The sequence below is a fragment of the Hermetia illucens genome, chromosome 2 (genome assembly GCF_905115235.1).
Source record: "Hermetia illucens chromosome 2, iHerIll2.2.curated.20191125, whole genome shotgun sequence".
Taxonomy (NCBI): Eukaryota; Metazoa; Arthropoda; class Insecta; order Diptera; family Stratiomyidae; genus Hermetia; species Hermetia illucens.
This window is the reverse complement of record NC_051850.1, coordinates 90434889-90453362: the sequence shown is the minus strand read 5'-3', so window position 1 is coordinate 90453362 and position 18474 is coordinate 90434889. Positions and strand designations below refer to the sequence as shown.

The 18474-nt window shown below is 40.5% G+C and overlaps 1 protein-coding gene across 1 annotated transcript in view; it reads right to left on the bottom strand.

Annotated features, from left to right (window-relative positions):
* Positions 1–13190: 13190 nt before the first annotated feature.
* Positions 13191–18474, bottom strand: part of LOC119648496 (ras-related protein Rab-26-like) — a 32741-nt gene continuing 27457 nt past the window's right edge. The window contains exon 2 of the mRNA XM_038050262.1: positions 13191–13472. Within this exon, the coding sequence (XP_037906190.1) occupies positions 13191–13472 (282 nt within the window). The remainder of the gene's footprint in view (positions 13473–18474) is intronic.

Below are 18474 nucleotides of genomic sequence, written 5' to 3'. Positions count from 1 at the left end.
AGACGGCGCGACGGAGACGTGACATGGACGAGCTGGTATAGTGAACCAGAGCCTCCCCCACGAAGTAATACTTCACGGTGGTCCCGCGGGGAGCGGCGGAACAGTGGGGGTGGTTTTAGTGGGTGTGAATCCCACACACTGCTGCAACCTGGCGCAGCAGCGTCTTTCTAAGATTTCCACCTCCATCCATAAAAAAAAAAAAAATAAGATATGCTCCGCTATCTTGCTAGGCCGGATAGCCCTATATGCCCAGAACATCATTGGCCCATACCAAAGAGGCTTCACTCCAGGCAAATCAGCAACAGATCAGATTTTCTCTGTGCGGCAAGCGATGGAAAAACTGTTGGAATATGGACAACAGTTGCACCATCTGTTCATCGACTTTAAAGCCACCTACGATAGCATAGCCAGGGTAAAACTGCACACGGCCATGAGAGAATTCGGTATCCCGACGAAATTAATAAGACTGACTAGGCTGACCCTGATCAATGTGCGAGGCCAGATAAAAACAGCAGGATCACTCTCAAGACAATTCGATATAAACAACGGTCTACGACAAGGGAATGCCGGATGGGATGGGTACGATCCTCTTTAAGTCCAACTGCTGGTCTATGCCGACGATATAAACATCATTGGAAGCACCACCCGAGACGTACAAACTGCCTTCATCCAGATCGAGCAGGCGGCAACTAGCGCGAGATCTTGGGCTGCACATCAATGAAGGCAAGAAAAAATGGTGGCAACGTCAGCACCAAAAACCAACCAACCAACAACATCAAACCGCACTGGTCAAACACGAAGAAGAATAAGGGTAGAAGAATACAAATTTGAGACCGTAAACAATTACTCCTATCTAGGGTCGAAAATTACAACCGATAACAGCTACGATGATGAAATCCGCGCACGGTTGTCCTCAGCCAACAGAGCCTATTTCAGCTTACAAAGACTGTTCCGCTCGAAACGTCTCACCATAGGGTCAAAGCTCTTACTGTACAAGACTATGATGTTGCCAGTCCTCATGTATTCCTCGGAAACTTGGGTTCTTAGCAAGAAAAATGGCGAACTCTTGGCCGCGTTCGAGAGAAGAATCCACCGAAGAATTTTTGGCCCTGCAATGACGAAATCTATGAGCGATACCATGACCGTCTGGTTGCGGATAAAATCCGGCTCAATAGGTTACGGTGGGCGGGTCACTTAATCCGTATGGATGAGGATGATCCCACCCGGAAAGTCTATAAGGGCAATATCTATGGTAGAAAAAGAAGACGTTGCAGACCCTGCCTAAGATGGAGCAATGGCGTAGGTCAGACCGCAGGACAGTTTTTAGGGATATCGAATTGGTGGACCTCGGCGCAAAACCGGGATGTCTGGAGTTCCTTATTAAGGCAGGCCTAGACCGGATACCGGTTGTTGCGCCGTTGATGATGATGATAAGGAGAGATGGACCTGGTGTTATAAATGTTCATCATTTCGGTTGCTAGGATGTCAATCGGCATCATTCCCGAGATGACGAACGCTGCATCGTCTAAGACGGTCCTGAAGGCAGAACACACCCTTAGGGATGTTCTTCTGTAGACCGTACTCAGTTTATGTGTATTGCCTAAAACCTGCAGTACTTTTCCCCAAACTGGAACTGCATACAGCATGAGAGAACTCCCAGGGTGGTGAACTCACCACCCTGGCTATGAGCAGCCTGCAAGTATGCCGCGGGCTTCCTACGTTCAGCATCATCCTTGCCAGAGCAATACTCGTGGTAGCTGCTCTTTTACAAGTATGCTCTATGTGCTGCTTAAAATTAAGTCCTCCGTCTATCATCACCCCCAAGTATTTGATGACCGGCTTCTGTCTGTCTGTTGGTCTGTCTGTCTGTCACAGGCAGTTTTCTTAGAAACAGCTATACCGATTGACACGAAATTTGGTGAGAAAATGGGGTCTGTGGACCCCCAGACATGCAATGAGTGATATCCTTCTACGTTGAGATTTAGGGGGGTCCCCATACATGTAAAGGTTGGTAGTAGTATAAAATATAATATGAAGCATATTATCTCCAAGTTTGATCAAAATCATACTATTAGTAACAAAGTTACAGTAGCTCAAAGTTGTCTCTACCGTGTAAATTTACAACCCGAAGTACTAAATCTGACATGTTAAATGCATATTCTTAACTGCTACGTACAAATGGGATAGTTCTACACTCAAATATGCTCACAGAAGAAGCAAACAAAACCTTACATACCTGAAGCGCCCAGCTTTCGGTTCCCAACTTGTTTACAAACTCATGACTTAATTAGCGACTGCAAAATTTCAAAAATTTATGGCTAAATTGAGGTGCGTGCAGTAGATTTTAATCAAAACTAAAGAAATCCTTTTATTCATAATCTTGACCAAAAGCTACTAAATTTGGTTCCTTTGGAATTGCCCAATACCTCAGCACTTTTTTGCGCTTTTCAGTACTTTTTAATTATGTAAATAGATGCTTTTCAACAAAAACCGAAAAGAAGTTAATATTTAGCAATGTCACGTTTTGCTAACTTACAAAATGACCAAAAATAATAACCCACTAAGTTGGGCATAAAGTGGAATGACACACATTGAGGAAATGTTGCAACATGCATGGATTAACAGGTTCATTTCTAGAGCATACGCAAAGTATTGTGGTAGCGAAATTTCATAATCGCCCGGAAAGAAGAAAACCATTCATCTCCGAAAACAGTCTCTGTGAAAGAAGGTGTTACCAAAATCTTTGAGTTTTATGGTTCGGGAAATGCAAACTCACGATTTTATAGGTAAGATAATGCGTAGCTTAAAACTGACGACATGCATGCAACCGTCAAGCATGGTGGGGGCTTCAAAGCGACCAAAGTGAATAGATTTGTATTTATTGACTACAACATGAAGAAGAAGTATACTCTAATGTGCGCTGTTTAATTTTGTTACAAAACGGCACCTTAGACATAGAACAACTGTTTGTCTTTCGGTAAGACAACAACCCCAAGTACAATTCCTTTTCAGCACGAGATAGGGTACCTCGTCGATTCTACATATGTATATGCCCCTCCAATCGGTAACTTGAACTTGTTAGCACTGATGAAGGGAACAAGTGGTTCCCGAAATATCGGTATTGTAAGAATAAATATTCCCACCAACGAAAAAGAACAACAAGTTTTAATTATTTTAATTAATTAATCGTTGGAAACACCGCAGACTTAACATGATTAAACATCTGTAGTAATAGCTAGGATTTTAGGTTCGTACATGGCACACTTCCTCCAAAAATGATTTCATAATTTGGGAAGGTAGGAACGAAATTTCCCCCGATGTGATCAAACCCTTTGCAATTCGATGCCTTGCTGTTCTACAATTATAATTGCATACACAACATTAAAATTGAAGTTCGAATTTGATTGGTTTTTAATTTTCATTGCATCGTCTCATGTTTAGATGTGCGCTCTCCAATTTCCTCTCTCCTAAAACAATGCATCAACAATATTGGTTGTCATGTACATGGATATGATACAAAATACAATAACAACTGGAAAGTGAAAAAATTTTTTTATTGAACCTAGGTACGTCCATATAACAGTAACATTTAGTACCTTTTTGTCACATTTTGTAATACTATAATTTTCCCGCTTTCGTCAACGCTGATCATCATCATCATCAACGGTGCAACAACCGAATCCGGTCTAGACCTGGCGTAATACGGAATCCCAGACATCTCGATTTTGCGCGATCTGGATGACGGGCGTTTGTTCACCTCGGTTGTTCTTCCCATAATATCGATCTTTTCAGCATATGCCAGTAGTTGGGTGGACTTAAAAAAGATGGTGCACCTCAGCATCGCGGATCAATTTTTCTAGGGCCAGGTTAAAAAAGGTGCCAGGCCGTTATTGATGTCGAATGGTCTGGAGGGTGAGCCCACCTGCTTTTATCTGGCATCACCCATTAGTCAAGGTCAGCCTAGTCATCTTTTCAATTCGTAGGGATACCGAATTCTCTCATCGCCGTGTATAGTTTTATGCTAGCTATGCTATCATAGGCGTACCTTGAAGTCGATGAAAAGATGGTGCAACTGATGTCCATATTCCAACAATTTTTCAATCGCGTGGCGCAGTCTGATCTGTTGCATGGAGTGAAGCCTCTTTGGTATGAGTGACGATATTCTGGGCATATAAGGCTATCTAATCTAGCGAGATGACGGAGAAATCTTAGAAATGGTAATTCAGCAACATGATACCTCTATAATTACTGCACTGCTTGCTATACATTGATCGGTTATCTCACACCTTATGCCTAAAAAGTTGATGAACGGCTTGGTGTATGCTGCCACCATATTTAACATAGGCCTGTTGATTCTATCAAGCTTCCTTTTTCCATCGGTGAAATTGCATGTTCGTTGAGTGACGTTCGTGATAAGTCTCCGATCGTGCACGCGTTTTTTTTGAGAATGCAGCATTATTCAGTATGCAGCATTCTTCCGTTCCGTTGCTAGCTTACATTGATGGTCGAACCATCATGGCGGGCTTTTTTACGACTGGGTCTAGTATGTTTGTGACGGTATCAATGATAACGTTCTTCAGGTGGTTGTGAAAATCATTTTTTCGAACCTTCTACAGGATCTCTCTTGACTACGGTTATTGTGGCATCCATTTCCTCTTAATAGGTGTTAGGTGTTACGGAGAACTTTTTATTGAGTTGAACAAAGATCGCATGGAAAGTCTAACTACTACCCCGCGCATTCCTGTCTCTTTGCGTTCTCACCCCACAATATCTAAACAGTACTGCGCTGCTGACGTTCATTTCACCGTGAGTTTAGTTATATAATAATAAAAAAAACTTATCTTCCCGAATAAGGCAACTGTTACCCGATTTTAATATTTGACGAAAAAAATTTAGTCTCGGCAACATCAAAAGAATTAGTTTACACTGGAAATCAGGACTGAGTATCCCTGGAAACACATAGTGCACAACAGTAGAGGAGGAGTGTAAGCTTATCAGGAAGAACTGGAGGTAGTTGAAGCACAATTCTGCGAACCAACGACGAAGGCGCAGCGCTATTGGGGGCGCTTTACTCCAGTTACAAGATCTTGGCAACCGTATAATGGGAGTAAGTAGGTGTAAAGAGCCAAGAAACCCAATTAGTCCTACGCCGCCCCATTTTCATATTTCTGAAATTGTCACTACTGTGGGAAAGACAAGCATTGTAGAATCTAGTCAACCCATATTTTCAAAGCCAGCCGAAAAAAGTTCCCGCATCTTACCGCCGCCGAAGAAATGGTTGCATAGTCCTCGGCAGTCGAGAAAGAAGCAACTTTGATAAGGCATGGAGTATGTCAAGTCTGGTGATATGCCTCTTACAAGCTAGTGCCTTGGATTAAATCCCGTAATCCTGTATGAGTTGATTTTCCACGTTGATAACAAGATCTTCTTTGACATAGCGCTGATGGTGAGCCTCCGCGCTTTCCATTACCTTCGCGCCACAGACTATGCTGACCAAGGAATTGTCGAAAGCAGAGCCCCGCCAATCCAATCTGCTGATTTATTCACTTCTCTTTATATTCGTATGATCGTGAACGCAGAGCCCGGTGACTTTATGGGTTCCGCCTATACCGATCAGCGCATCTCTGCACCGCCCCATCATCTTAAACGATGTCGCCATCTTGGGGGTTGGATCAAGCCCTAGCCATTGAGAAACCTGTAGTATCGTCGAAGAACGAACGATTCGTCTGTGATACCTATATAGTATCCGAAAATACTCTCTTTCTAATTCCGCAAACCATCATTGATGCATCCGTTAAGAATACCGGGGGTCCTAGCTGCGCACAGTCTGCTCTAGAAGCTCAGCTTATATATAACATATACCATTGGCAATGACCGGAATTCTGTGTTACTATGGCCGTAGGACTTTCTGACTCTGAGTCTGGAAGCTCTGTGCGATGCAGCGTATTTTAAAGTCAAAGGCAGGATCTCACACATAAGTCTTGAATGGCACACATAATTCCCTCCATTTTAGCAAAGAGCTTGTATGTTTCAAAGTGGATAGGAAGATCAGGTCGATCATCCTGAGTGGCCGATAACGACCTAGAGGGCAGAGCTATTCCAGAAATCTAAACAAATTGGCTAAGTTGACCGTGAAGGTCCGCCCACAAAGATTGAAGCTCCATCAAAGTGCTCGGTCGACACGTTCTTGCACGCCTCTGTGTTAGCCAGGCTCGGGAATGTGGAGGGGTCCTTTGAGCCCTTTGATCCCTCACGCTTCATTACTACAAAACAACGTGTCTATTCCGATGCGTGGGTCCGCACCGGATTCCAAAATTGACATAAATAAGGACTACGCCACGGCCTATCGAATGATAAACAGAACGCGAACTAAAATTGGAAAATAGAAAAGAAAAAAAAAACAGCCTGACCGCGCGCATGGAGCCGTAAGTCTCTGGACCCGAGTGCCGCGATCAAGGAGGGGAAGATCCACGAAGGAATACCGTCTCAATTATTGCCTCTTCCGCCTCAGATCTTGTATGAGGCGCGGCCCCTGAGGTTCCCACCCTTCCTCGACGTCCTCAGGCCAGTTTATCATTTTGAGGATGTCCCTATTTAGAAGTACCGCGGGAGAAAGGAGTAAAAGAGAGGGAGGAAGTCCTTAAATTACAATAGAATTACTCAATCATAATTATATTATCATTCAAACAAACTTATAAACATTAATAATAAAAAAAATAAAAATATAAATAAAAAAAAATAGTTAAATTGAATGCAAGAATTATATAGAAAAAGAAAACAAAAAAATATGTATTGAAAACAAAAAGAAATTAAAAGAAATAGAAAAAGAAGACTTACCCAGGTCGTCACTCCGAGCTCGGGATGATTCTGGTGTACAAATTTTAAAATTTTTATAAAAACAATTATAAGAAAAATTAATTCATTATTATATATTTATGTTATTCTAATTTGACGATTCCTTCTCGGGCAAAATATGAAACACTTGGCATCAAGCAGGTGTGTTCTTCCAGAAACGATTAATATATTATGTTAGAATCCACACGTTTCTTAGCTGTTCAAAATCTGTCATTTCCTACGAACGACAACCTTTCCGGAATTTCTCCTCAACGTTCGAAACTCCTCCTGGCCTTCGGCCTTCCGTTTTTCTTCTAGACAATCTTTTCCTCGGGAAGATCTTTTCCTCTCCTTTTCCAAACAAAAACCAAAACTTCTTCCACCCAACTCTCACTTGTTTGCACTCCTCCGTAAAAAAAAAAAACCAAAAAAACTTCACTGCTTTCCACTTTTTTTCGTTTTTTCCACTCTCTAGTGTGTGCCACTTCGCCTTCTCTTTGTTCTCCCCGCGCACCGCTTCATTTGCCGCTACATAGCCTTCAACTCTCGCTAGGCAATGTTGCGGCAACATGCGCATGCGCCTGCGGATGCGGCAAGTCATTCGCCTCTTGTCAAGATCAATTCGCCCGAATGCATTCAATAATGTGCAATCTGCGGCGAACATTAGGGCAATTGCACACTATTTAATGCATTGTTTAAGCAAATTAATGAAGAAAGAGCCGAATGAGATTCCGCTCCCGTCGCGCAGCCGCGGTCACTACAAGCTCACCCAGCAGCCAGTCATTTTTTCGATGAATTCATATCAATAAATGGCTGCCAGAGGAAAGTGTTTACCGGGCATTGCCTCTCCACTCCAAGGATTGGAATAACGATCCTTCAAATTAAATCGAGTCAGCCCGTAATCGCATGCAAGAGATTCACCTAATCTCTTCTGTTAAAATAAGGGCGCAACGAGTCAATGGTGGTAATGTTATGCCGCAACGTCAACCACGCCCCTGCCTCCGATATAACAAGGCAGGTTTATCGGCTCCACGGCAGAATTTAAGCGACGCATTCGGGATTTGGATATAGTAATTCGTATTCGCCACTGGAGGTTTTCCAGATGGATATGGCAGTGAACGGATAGCAAATATATTCAGAGTGCTTATTTCGAGAGTCGATTTCAACACCAGGAACTCGAACAAAAAAATATTCTTCAAATTATCAACTTAAACATGGGTTCCTTGTCAAATTTGTAGGTATTTGTAGAAGTCTGTCTCGGTCGTAGCTTCCTTTACGAGAGTGCGTTGTTGGCGTTGTTAATGCCCCCACCTCTGCTCCCTCAATTTTCAGTCACCAGGTTGCGCGATGACCTCAAGTCGAACACGCTCCCTGATGATAGCCGGGATTGTGTCGTTGCGGGTAGTAAAGCGGTACTGATCTGCAACTCGCTGCACAAGGGGGAGGGTTTGGTACGCCACCTGTGGACCTAGAAAGTTCGTTGTCTCCGCGACTATTCCGTATTCCGTGCTAAAACCGCTATTGTGGAATATCGTGTATAATGATGCCCTTCAGTTGCTAAGGAGGCCACGTTAATGGGTTATGCAAATAATTTAGTCCTGATTATAGTTAGAAAATATTTCGTGGTTATTGAGTGGTGTTCATACGAAGCAATCACTGCTTTAAAGAATGGCTGGAAAATACTGGCCTGGCACTCGCAGAGGTGCTTATCGTGCCGCGTCCTAAGAAGGCAGTCGCTTGCATGGGAAGGACAGTAGAAAGCTACATCATCACTTCAACACCAACATTCAAATATATTGCCATGATGATGGATGCTAGGCTGAACTAGTAGGATTGTCCTCACAAGGATTGTACCAAATTTCAGCGCTCCCGCGACGGCTACTTATGGATAGATTGCTGAGTTGTAGGATACTCTACGCCGCACTGTTCGTCGGAATCGTTGGAAAAGTAGCAACAAAGATTAAATGTTTTTTTCTCGATCTCGATTGATGACAATCGTTTCGAATAAACTATTCTTGCAGTCCAAGGCATGTTGAAAATTGACTGAATTTATTAAAGATACTGTCAGAGATAACGATTTAAATCATCTCAAATTTGGATAGGGAAGGGGGAAGCTTGGGTACAGTGACATATGTAGTGGTGTCTGCTTTGTGAGTCACAATGGAAATTCTCATTAAAAATTGACTGAATTTATTAAAGATACTGTCAGAGATAACGATTTAAATCATCTGAAATTTGGATAGGGAAGGGGGAAGCTTGGGTACAGTGACATATGTAGTGGTGTCTGCTTTGTGGGTCACAATGGAAATTCTCATTAAAAAAGGAACAGTTAGACGATTCTTCCCCGTTATCTGACAGCGTATGCATTATCTGTAACAATGTATTTTATGTCAATTGACGCACAAATAACGAATCAATAACTGCTTCGAACTTGCAAGTGCACGTTTAACATACAGAAAGTAACATACACAATGATGAAAATGATCTAAATTTTCTGTAAGTATTACCCCGGGAGGATAATCAAAGGTTTAGGATCCGATTCTATTTTACGACCTAATAACGACAATGCTTAAGTGTATAGAGAAAATTGTGGTCCACTTAATCATAAGGCTGCTCCCATAAACAAAAAATATTTCCATCGTATTTTTAGAAGGTTGAAATCCTTATAGAAATCAAACTACAAGTTCAAAGCTTTGGCCAACATAACTGATCCGCAGCAAACCTTCTCCGATTTCATTTAATCTTGCTATTTTTATAGTTAGGAACTCTCCTTATCAATTTATTTCAAGTGCCACTTCAGCATAAATATTACGAAATAGAATAATCGCTGATATCCTTGAACTTTGTATTCCACAGTAAACACACACATATCCTCAAGGTACTGCTTTTGTGTTCCTAATCCTCAACATCATGAAACGAGCCAGGTAATCTCAAGCGACTATCGACTAAGAGGATTTACTAGGATTAAAATTCCTGCTGAAGTTCTGAAATCTTTTCGAGAAACAATTTGAGATGATTCTATTTATAAAAACAAGTTTGATATCAAATATCAGAGAAAAATATAAATTCATTTGGGATAATAACTATCTAATTTTATCTTATGATATTCTATCATATTTCATTCTATTGTTTAGAATATTTGCGATAAATCAGATATACCATATGCCAAATTTAACAAATTATCTGGCCACGACAGCTAGCATACTAATCATCTAATACTATTATAAAAACAGGAAAATCAGTTCAATCTTTAATACTACATTAAAAGCAAGGCTTTCCAAAGAAATTCACTGGATACTTTGATGAATCAATGTAATCGAGATAGGCAAGTCTTCTTCTCTGGAAACGTGTGCACTGAAATTAAATCTAATATCTTCTTTGGCCTCAGATTTCAATTCAAAGCAAGATAGAACTTAGTAATTATAATAATTTCGAGGATAGTGGTTCATTTTATACAATCAGCTTCTTGGCAATAAAGTACCGCACCTTAGATCAATTGAAAATCCTGAATTGGGCACTTTTAAAGTGCTTGAAAAGACTAGCCCATTACCCGAGGAAACCGCGGTAAAAGTGCACCTGATGGAATCGAGAACTTCAAGAACTGGCGAAATCACCCAAGCAATTTCTGAATCGCGCAGTCAGAACAGGAGATTAAACTTCAGGAACTCACAGCCTAAATATAAAAGGCTCCTAAGGAGTTCAAAACGAAACTCCTTTAAAACGTACTGTGCGGAACTAGAAGCCCAAAAAAGACTTCAAAGCTGTGCAGAATGATTAAAAGGGATGAGTTGGCCAAGTTGGACTCTCTTAGAAAACCGCATAAAATTTTCACGAACTCTAGAGTTGAGTCAGTAGAGACTTTCTTAGAAGTACTACCATCTCGTAGAACAGGTAACAGAAGTGGAAGAGAGGGAATAACGAGAGTGGTGGAAAAGCAACTGCAACACTATAATTTAAAAGTAAGAGATGCTATACCATCCTGGCATTGAGGACATCTATGCAGCCACGGTAGAAGAGTGTATGAAGTCCCTAAAATGATCTCCAGGAAATATTTTACAAGGAAGCTTTGATCTCGGCTACGTGGCCACCTTTTGGCAGAAACTTCAGGCAGACTTCATACCAAAGCCTGGAAAAATACTATTCAAACCCTGAGAACTTCTGACAAAAAAATGATGATGATGATGAGGAAAATAACCCTTCAACTTTTTGATGAAGTTAAATATCTGCAAGTAATTTTAAATAAGACGAACAAAAATCTGAAGGCAAACACGAAGCAAACTATCACAATCTATGGGCTGTGCAACAGAACCTTTACTTCTACATGGGGCTTGAGGCCTCTTTTAGCAGATATACTCGCACAATGACATCATTAAGCCAATGTTCACCTATGCATCCATAAAGTGGCGGTTTAAGATGAAACAAAAGCATTAATTGTAAACTGGCCTTACTACTGTGTATCTGGGTATCACCGTACATGTGTCTGCCGAATGTATATCATTTGAACATAATCGGCGCAACTCTAAAAGCATTACTCAATTTGCATCCCTAGCGATTGAAGACAGGCCCGTCGTGATTAAGAGCGGAGACAAACTAACCTCGGAGCATTGAGCAATCCTTTGATCACCTCAAAGATGGGTTAAAAAATGTAGCACAAGCGTTTGAACTACAAATGTAGATTCTATACGATTGTTATATTCTGAGTACCCGACCACTGGGGCGCACCATTGCTCAAAAGGTCGCTGAAATGCGCTTCAACTCCCCCAGAACATTCCTGAGGCGTCTGCATTCCTCCCCAACTACTTTTTTGATCCACTCGTTGGCCATCCTGGGGTTGTGGATCCCATCGCATAGCGGTAGGCAAACGAAGGAGTTATCGGCCTTCCTTAATATATGACCTACGCTACATTTTCTCATCAGCACGTCCACCGAGAACGTGCACCCAAGAAGTTTGTCATTCGAAATTGTATCAAGCCAGCACAACTCCGAGTACACGTAGCCGAAAAATGTTGACAAGTGTTTGAAACTTTTGAGTAACAGTGATTGTGATGTGATTCTATGTGCTCAATTCAAAAAAAACTTTAAAATCCACGAATACACCTCCTATACAGAAAACGATCGGATGGCAAACCACGTAGCAGGACTGTCATTTTCAGACACTCCGTCGTTGTTTCTTAGCCGCAAGAAATTACAACGCACACTAATCTCCAAAGTGAGGGGAACGACTTACTTCACCATAACGTAAACAGCTTATAACAGCAATTTCAACAACCTTTTAACCTGTATATCTAGATATGAGGCAATATACTGGAATACTGACTCCCGTAAAATCCTTGGTTTGATCGACTTCATAGTTCTTCTTCATCTAATTCAGCCTTTGCCCCGTTTAGAAGCGGGGTCGGCTTGTATAATCGGTTGCGCCATTTTGCTAGGCTTTCAAATCACCATCCAACCTGTCAAGCCACCGTTGTTTCGGCCGCTGGTTTGTTCGCTTCCCATCGACTTCGATATTCTGATAGGTTGCACAGCTAGGGAGGGAGAACAAAAGCCATAACTACTAGAGACATTTCAGGTGTCATTCCCCTATCGCCGCAAAACCCAAGGCCTCAGAATGGACTGGATCAACGGAAGTGGCTACAGAAGCTCTTAGATCCTAAAATATGCGGTCCTTATTTAGACTCGAGCAGACAAGCAACGTGGTCAACATTACATTCGTTCGGAATTATTACCATGATAATTTTCTCTTATTTTAAAGTTCTGGAAAGCGGCGATGTTTTGCAATTTGCGCAAAACGGTAATAGGTGGTAGGTAGATCTGAAGAAGGGGAACTTTTTCAAGTGAAATAACTGAAGACAACAACTGACAAGAAACATTGACAAACTGAAGATCCCGAACGTCAATGCAGCAATGTAGGAAATGACAGTGAAAACACGTAGTGCCAACAATGAGCACTGTAATAAGGAACAATGACCAAAGACTGTCGGACTGAAGCTTAATATCAGCCAATCGAAGATTCAGATCGGTATGGCGCACTTTCCCATTTACTAAAACCCCCTTTTCAATCGATTCAGCACCAAATCTTTCCCAGTAATTTTACCTGAACATCTGGAATTTGAAACAACACCAATATGAACTGGAGAATATTCGGCAGCAATATTGTCTTTATGGGTGATCCCCAGTGACCTCTTGAACTACCATCCTTGCCTGTCGCCAGGATATTCTGATTTGGTACAATATCAATTGAAGCTCTACATTGGCGTATGGCTCAGAAATGACAGGTGATAGGTCACAATATAACATAGGGTGACAATTGCGTTGTCAATATGAACTTAGCACATACGAATTCTCGAAAAGTGTGTTTAAAGTAAAAATATTAATTTAGCAGTGGGTCCAAAAGGAACTGTCCCATTCTTCACTCCAGTGAAATATGAATAGCTACTCCAATTACTTCTACATGTACATATTAATTTAAAGTAAGTAGTAACAAAATTAGTTTCAATACATAAATATATGTCTATAAATAGACTTACCGTTAAGGGCAATTCCAACTGTGGCAGAAATGAACCTGCTTTGAACTCACCGGTGTTGTATTGAACAAGAAGCGAGGTCTTTCCAACACCGGAATCTCCTAATAAAATAACCTGGAAATATAAATTAGAAATGAAAGTAACCATGTCAACCATTTGCACATACTTATGTATATATTACATGTAATGGGAAAAAGTATTTTCCATAAAGAATTATTTTATTTGGATCCATGCAGTGTGGTCTTTAACGGAAACACTTACTAGTATTTGCACATATCCCAGGAAATTTTCCAGAAACAAGAACATTGGAGCATTTTATTTATGTGTAAAATATTTCAAGTTATCTTTGAGGGAATTTTTCCTACGTAGGTATGAGTGCACAATAAAAAATGTTTGGCTAAATAGACACTTGGCCTTTCCAAATAGTCAATCTCGATAAGCATTTTTAGAACTTTGGAATGGGTTGGGGATGTTTCCAGGGTGAGGAGCCTAAATATACAAGTATGATCCAATTTATAAGTTCAAAACAAATCGAGAAACCAGAAGCTATACACTTCAAGTATGTTTCGCAATGCGTGGAACCAATACTTGTCTGCACGCTAAATATTGCACCCTAACTGGAAAGACCGGGGAACTCGCAACAGTCCTTCGGAAAAGGTGCAGTGATATCTGCGCTCTACAAGAAACCCGATAATCCGGTGCCACATAGAATGCGAATGGGTAAAAATGGCTACAAACTTCTCTATTTTGGGAACCCACACACGCAATATGGTTTTGGCGTTGCCATTTCTGAGGGTTTTCGTGACTCCATTAGTCGAACGAACGATTTGATGACGGACTGCTCAAGCTCACCGAGTCCACCTGATGCCGGGAAAGATCCTTCTGGCAATTCTCGATACAAAAGCTCGCAACGTGCCAACTGGTGACTATGTCGTTAATGCATGCGACCTTAATGGTCATGTGGCGGAGAAGGAGGACTGCAACAGATGCCATGGGTGAAAAGGGTTTGCAGCGTACAATGAGGGTGCGAGCACGATTTTTCGGAAACTCATAACCTTGCACTTACGAATACATAGTTCATCCAACGATTGTATTCATCTTCCTACATTTTATAGCGGGAAGAGTAAAATGCAAATCGACTATACTCATAAGATGTCGACATTTCACCACCGTCACTGATTGCAAAGCTGTTCCCTATGAGACCATCGAATCTCAAATAGACCATTTGGTACCGTCTTACGAATCAAATCATCGATAAACCAGCATGAGCAACGCACTAGCCTGCCGCGCATTAAATGTTGGCTACTTTGTGAGAAGAAAGAAACAAGTCGGGAAACCGGAAGCTTGACGCTTCAGGTATAAAAGGTTTTGTGTTTCCCTACGTGAGGAGCATAACGTAGTTCTCCATTGGTTACTGCCATTGCCAGAACTGAGCGATTTAGAAATCTCGAGTCAACGCTATCAGCCAATGGAGAACTGCGCAATGAAATTGTTTCGCGCATTAATGCAACCTGGATGAAGTGGCATTCCCCAACTGGTGTTCTTTGTGATCGACGTATCAGCGCACGTCCCAAATCTAAAATTTACTACAATGTCGTCCGTCTGCCACTCTCTATAGTTCTGAGTGTTGCCCGACTATAAAGGACAATGAACAACGTCTTGCGGTAATGGGGACGAAGATGTTACATTGCACTAGTGGCGTAACACGTTTTGATTACGTCTGAAATAAGAATATCCGCGATCGATATGGGTTTTCATCGATCGTGGAAAAACTGCAAGAGAGGCGCTTTCGATGGTGTTGTCTCGTAATTCACACTAACGAGAATTCAACAACTAGTATTGGTCAGAACATCGAAAGCAATGGTAAGCAACCAAAAAGGCGGCCAAAACAATGGTGGCTTGATATGCTGGATGGGGATTTAAAGGTCTCGCGATTACATCCTGATCAGGCATTTGATAAAATAAAATGACGAAACCGATCACCACGAGCCGACCCCGCTTGTGAACTGAAAGCTGAAGAAAAAGAAAAGGATGTGAGGACCGACGAGTGCACGACAGCTCCCTGTAATATTGCTAAAAATTCCATTGCTCTCTATTTTCTAGAAAGCGATTTAAATAAATCATTTGATGGAAAGCCCTGTGTTGATAATTGTCAACCTCATACGCTTCACGCTCCCAGTTTAATATTATTAGCGAATGAAAACAATTTAACCAACATCAAATATAAACAAGTCGGAATACCGGAAGCTCGTGCTTCAGGTATAAAGGTTTTGTGTTCATCTTATGTAAGAAACTTCAACGCACATTTTTCTGTCCGTATATAGCTACAAATCCAACGTAATCCTTCATATTTTTCCAAACTACGAGAGTTACGTACATATTAGAGCCATAGATATCACGCTCACCCTAAACAAACAAACTGCCTATTACCGAATACTGTACACATATAAGTTAATAAAAATATCGGGTAGTTATATTAAAAAAAACAATTTATTACTTCATGCCTGTTTGGCATTCTAATTACAACTAACTACAATTTTTTGAAATATAAAAGAAATTAATATGATTTTGCCTAATGTGCAATCATGCGATTTCATCGATTGCACCGATGACCCCAATAGTTGCAGACGTCGCTTTTGGATGTAATGCTGACACAGGTGTGTTTGCGCGTGCAGCATTTCCGTTCGGGTTAACTCCCCGGCTTTAAATGCGATAGTCCCCAATCGCTAAAAGAATCGTATGTCGTTGAACCTGACCTTGGTAGTTGCTGATCGTGGATCTGATGTTGGAATTGATGTTGGCGGTTCTGGATCGGATTTCGAAGACGACGATGATGTCGGAACCGGTGATGGTAGTTCCGTCGATTGCTTAACCTTTATTTCTGAAACGATATTCTTAGTTTTGAATTTTAAGCATAACTGGAAGGAAATGATGAAAGCGATAAAAACGCCAATTATGGTAAGTGTTGAGTATGTTGTTATTCGATGGATGCTAGTTTCGGTACGCATAAGTTGAATCTCGCTGGTGTTGTTTATATGGAGATTTTTCATCATTTGTAGTGAGAGTACTTCCTGGTAAGTGTTAACTTCTGGAGATGGTTGTAATATGGCAGGTAGCACATTCATCGTTGTTATATCGCGATTGACAAAGGTCCTTCCATTTACCGTTAAGCTCGTGTTATGGATTTTAACTAAATAGGTACCGTTTAGTTTATGGGCTATCTGCTCAGCTTCGATTGTACCAGTAAATTGGTTCAGCAAAATGGTACCGGATGCAATCTCTTCAATGGTTGGTATGTGCGCATTGCTGGTTGTCTTGCATGTGGCTGTAAGGCTTTTCATCAGGTTTGGTATGCAAGAGGTGTTTGAGATATCCAAAATTTCATCCGATTTACAAATGGTTAAAGAATTTACATTTTTACAGTTTTCAATTACGCCAAATATTTGTTCATCATTTTTCAAAATTTTACTAAATTCGATGAAATTGATAATATGTTTTTTCTTTACAGCTTTAATTAATAATGTTTCATAGATAGGCTTAGTCGTGAAAGGAATATTTATAATGTACAGTAAACATGATAGATTTGTTATTATTTTTACTTCCGCGAAATCTAAAGCTTCTTCTATTGTGGAGTACAGTACAAATTCTTTATCTAAAATGTCAGTAGCTAATTTCATTTCTATTTTTGATAAAATAATTGAGTTAACGACGCCTAATTTTGCCCAATGAATTGCTAGGTTTATATTTTTCAATTCTTCTTTAATTATTGACAATCTGAATTTAACATCTAATATCATATCATAATTTGTTTTGTTGCTTTCCTTAAATAATTTCTGAATTTCGTTTGCAATTTGTGTAATATTATTGATTCTTTCAGTGTACATTTGATTGATTAGAACCTGTCTATTATTATTTTCTAACATATTGTTAATTTTTGCTTTTATAGTGACAAAGTCCTCGTGATCTGGATTACCTGCAATCCATTTCCAAGTACTACCGATAAAATCAAGTGACCTTTTAATTTTTCGTGGTTTTAAATTTCGAATAAATTCCTGAATTTGTTTGAGCTCGTAAGATAAATGAGATGAGAAAGAATAGTGTCTGACTTCTGGGAGATTAAGAACAGGTTCAATATCTGTTACGAAGCGCTCGTATTGATCGATGTTGATAGTGTGGATCAATTTAAAATTTCCGTCTTGTATTTTTGCTCTTCCTGTGTGAAACAAGACGATTTGGGAGTTCGAGAAGTCCAAAATCTCAATTTTGGCGTTTACCAAGTAGGGTAAGATCCTGAAAAGGGAAGACTAGTTACGTATGTGGCTTTTATGTATGATTTTTCCAGATTCAGTTAAAACGGTTGTATTATTGTTTTCTTTAACAATTTCTTGTTTGTATCGTGCTGTCAATTTTGATCCTTTTCTTTTGTTTTGTTTTACGTAGATAGTTTCTCCAGTTTCGTATTGCTTAGTGGGCTGTCTCGTCTTATTGTGGTTTTTTATGTCCGTCTGTTGTTTCTGTCTTAATTTCTCAATATTTGATAGCCGAATTCGTTCTAATTCGTCTGGGTCTATTCTTGGAGTTCGGCCGAAATGTAGCTCAACTGGTTTTTTTCCCGTAGTGGAGTGAATAATAAGGTTGTATTCGTAAACAGCACGCTGCAAGAGATTTTCGAAGAATCTAGGTGGTCCTTCTTCCTTTAGGCATCGCATAATCTCAGTAAGCGTACTGTGCCAGCGTTCAACTTGGCCATTTATCTCACTTTTATAAGGGGGAGTCTTATAGATTCGGATTTTAAGGTCATCTTCTAATAAGGAGGTTATGGAGGCGGACCTAAGCGCTCCTTCATTGTCGATGACAACGATTTCTGGCACACAGTAAAAGAAAAGTAAGTCTGTAAGGGGTTGTTTAATATCCTCGATGGATTTTGAAGCAATTATTTTAGCCTGGGCAAATTTAGAAAATTTATCGACGGCAGTTAGAACTCTATGTCCCTCAGTGCTAAAGAGATCGATATGAATTGTATGACCTGCGTATGCGGGGATAGGAGTAGCGTTTAGTAAGGGTTTATTAGGGTGTCGGTCGTATTTATTTACTTTGCAAGTACAACATCGTTTTA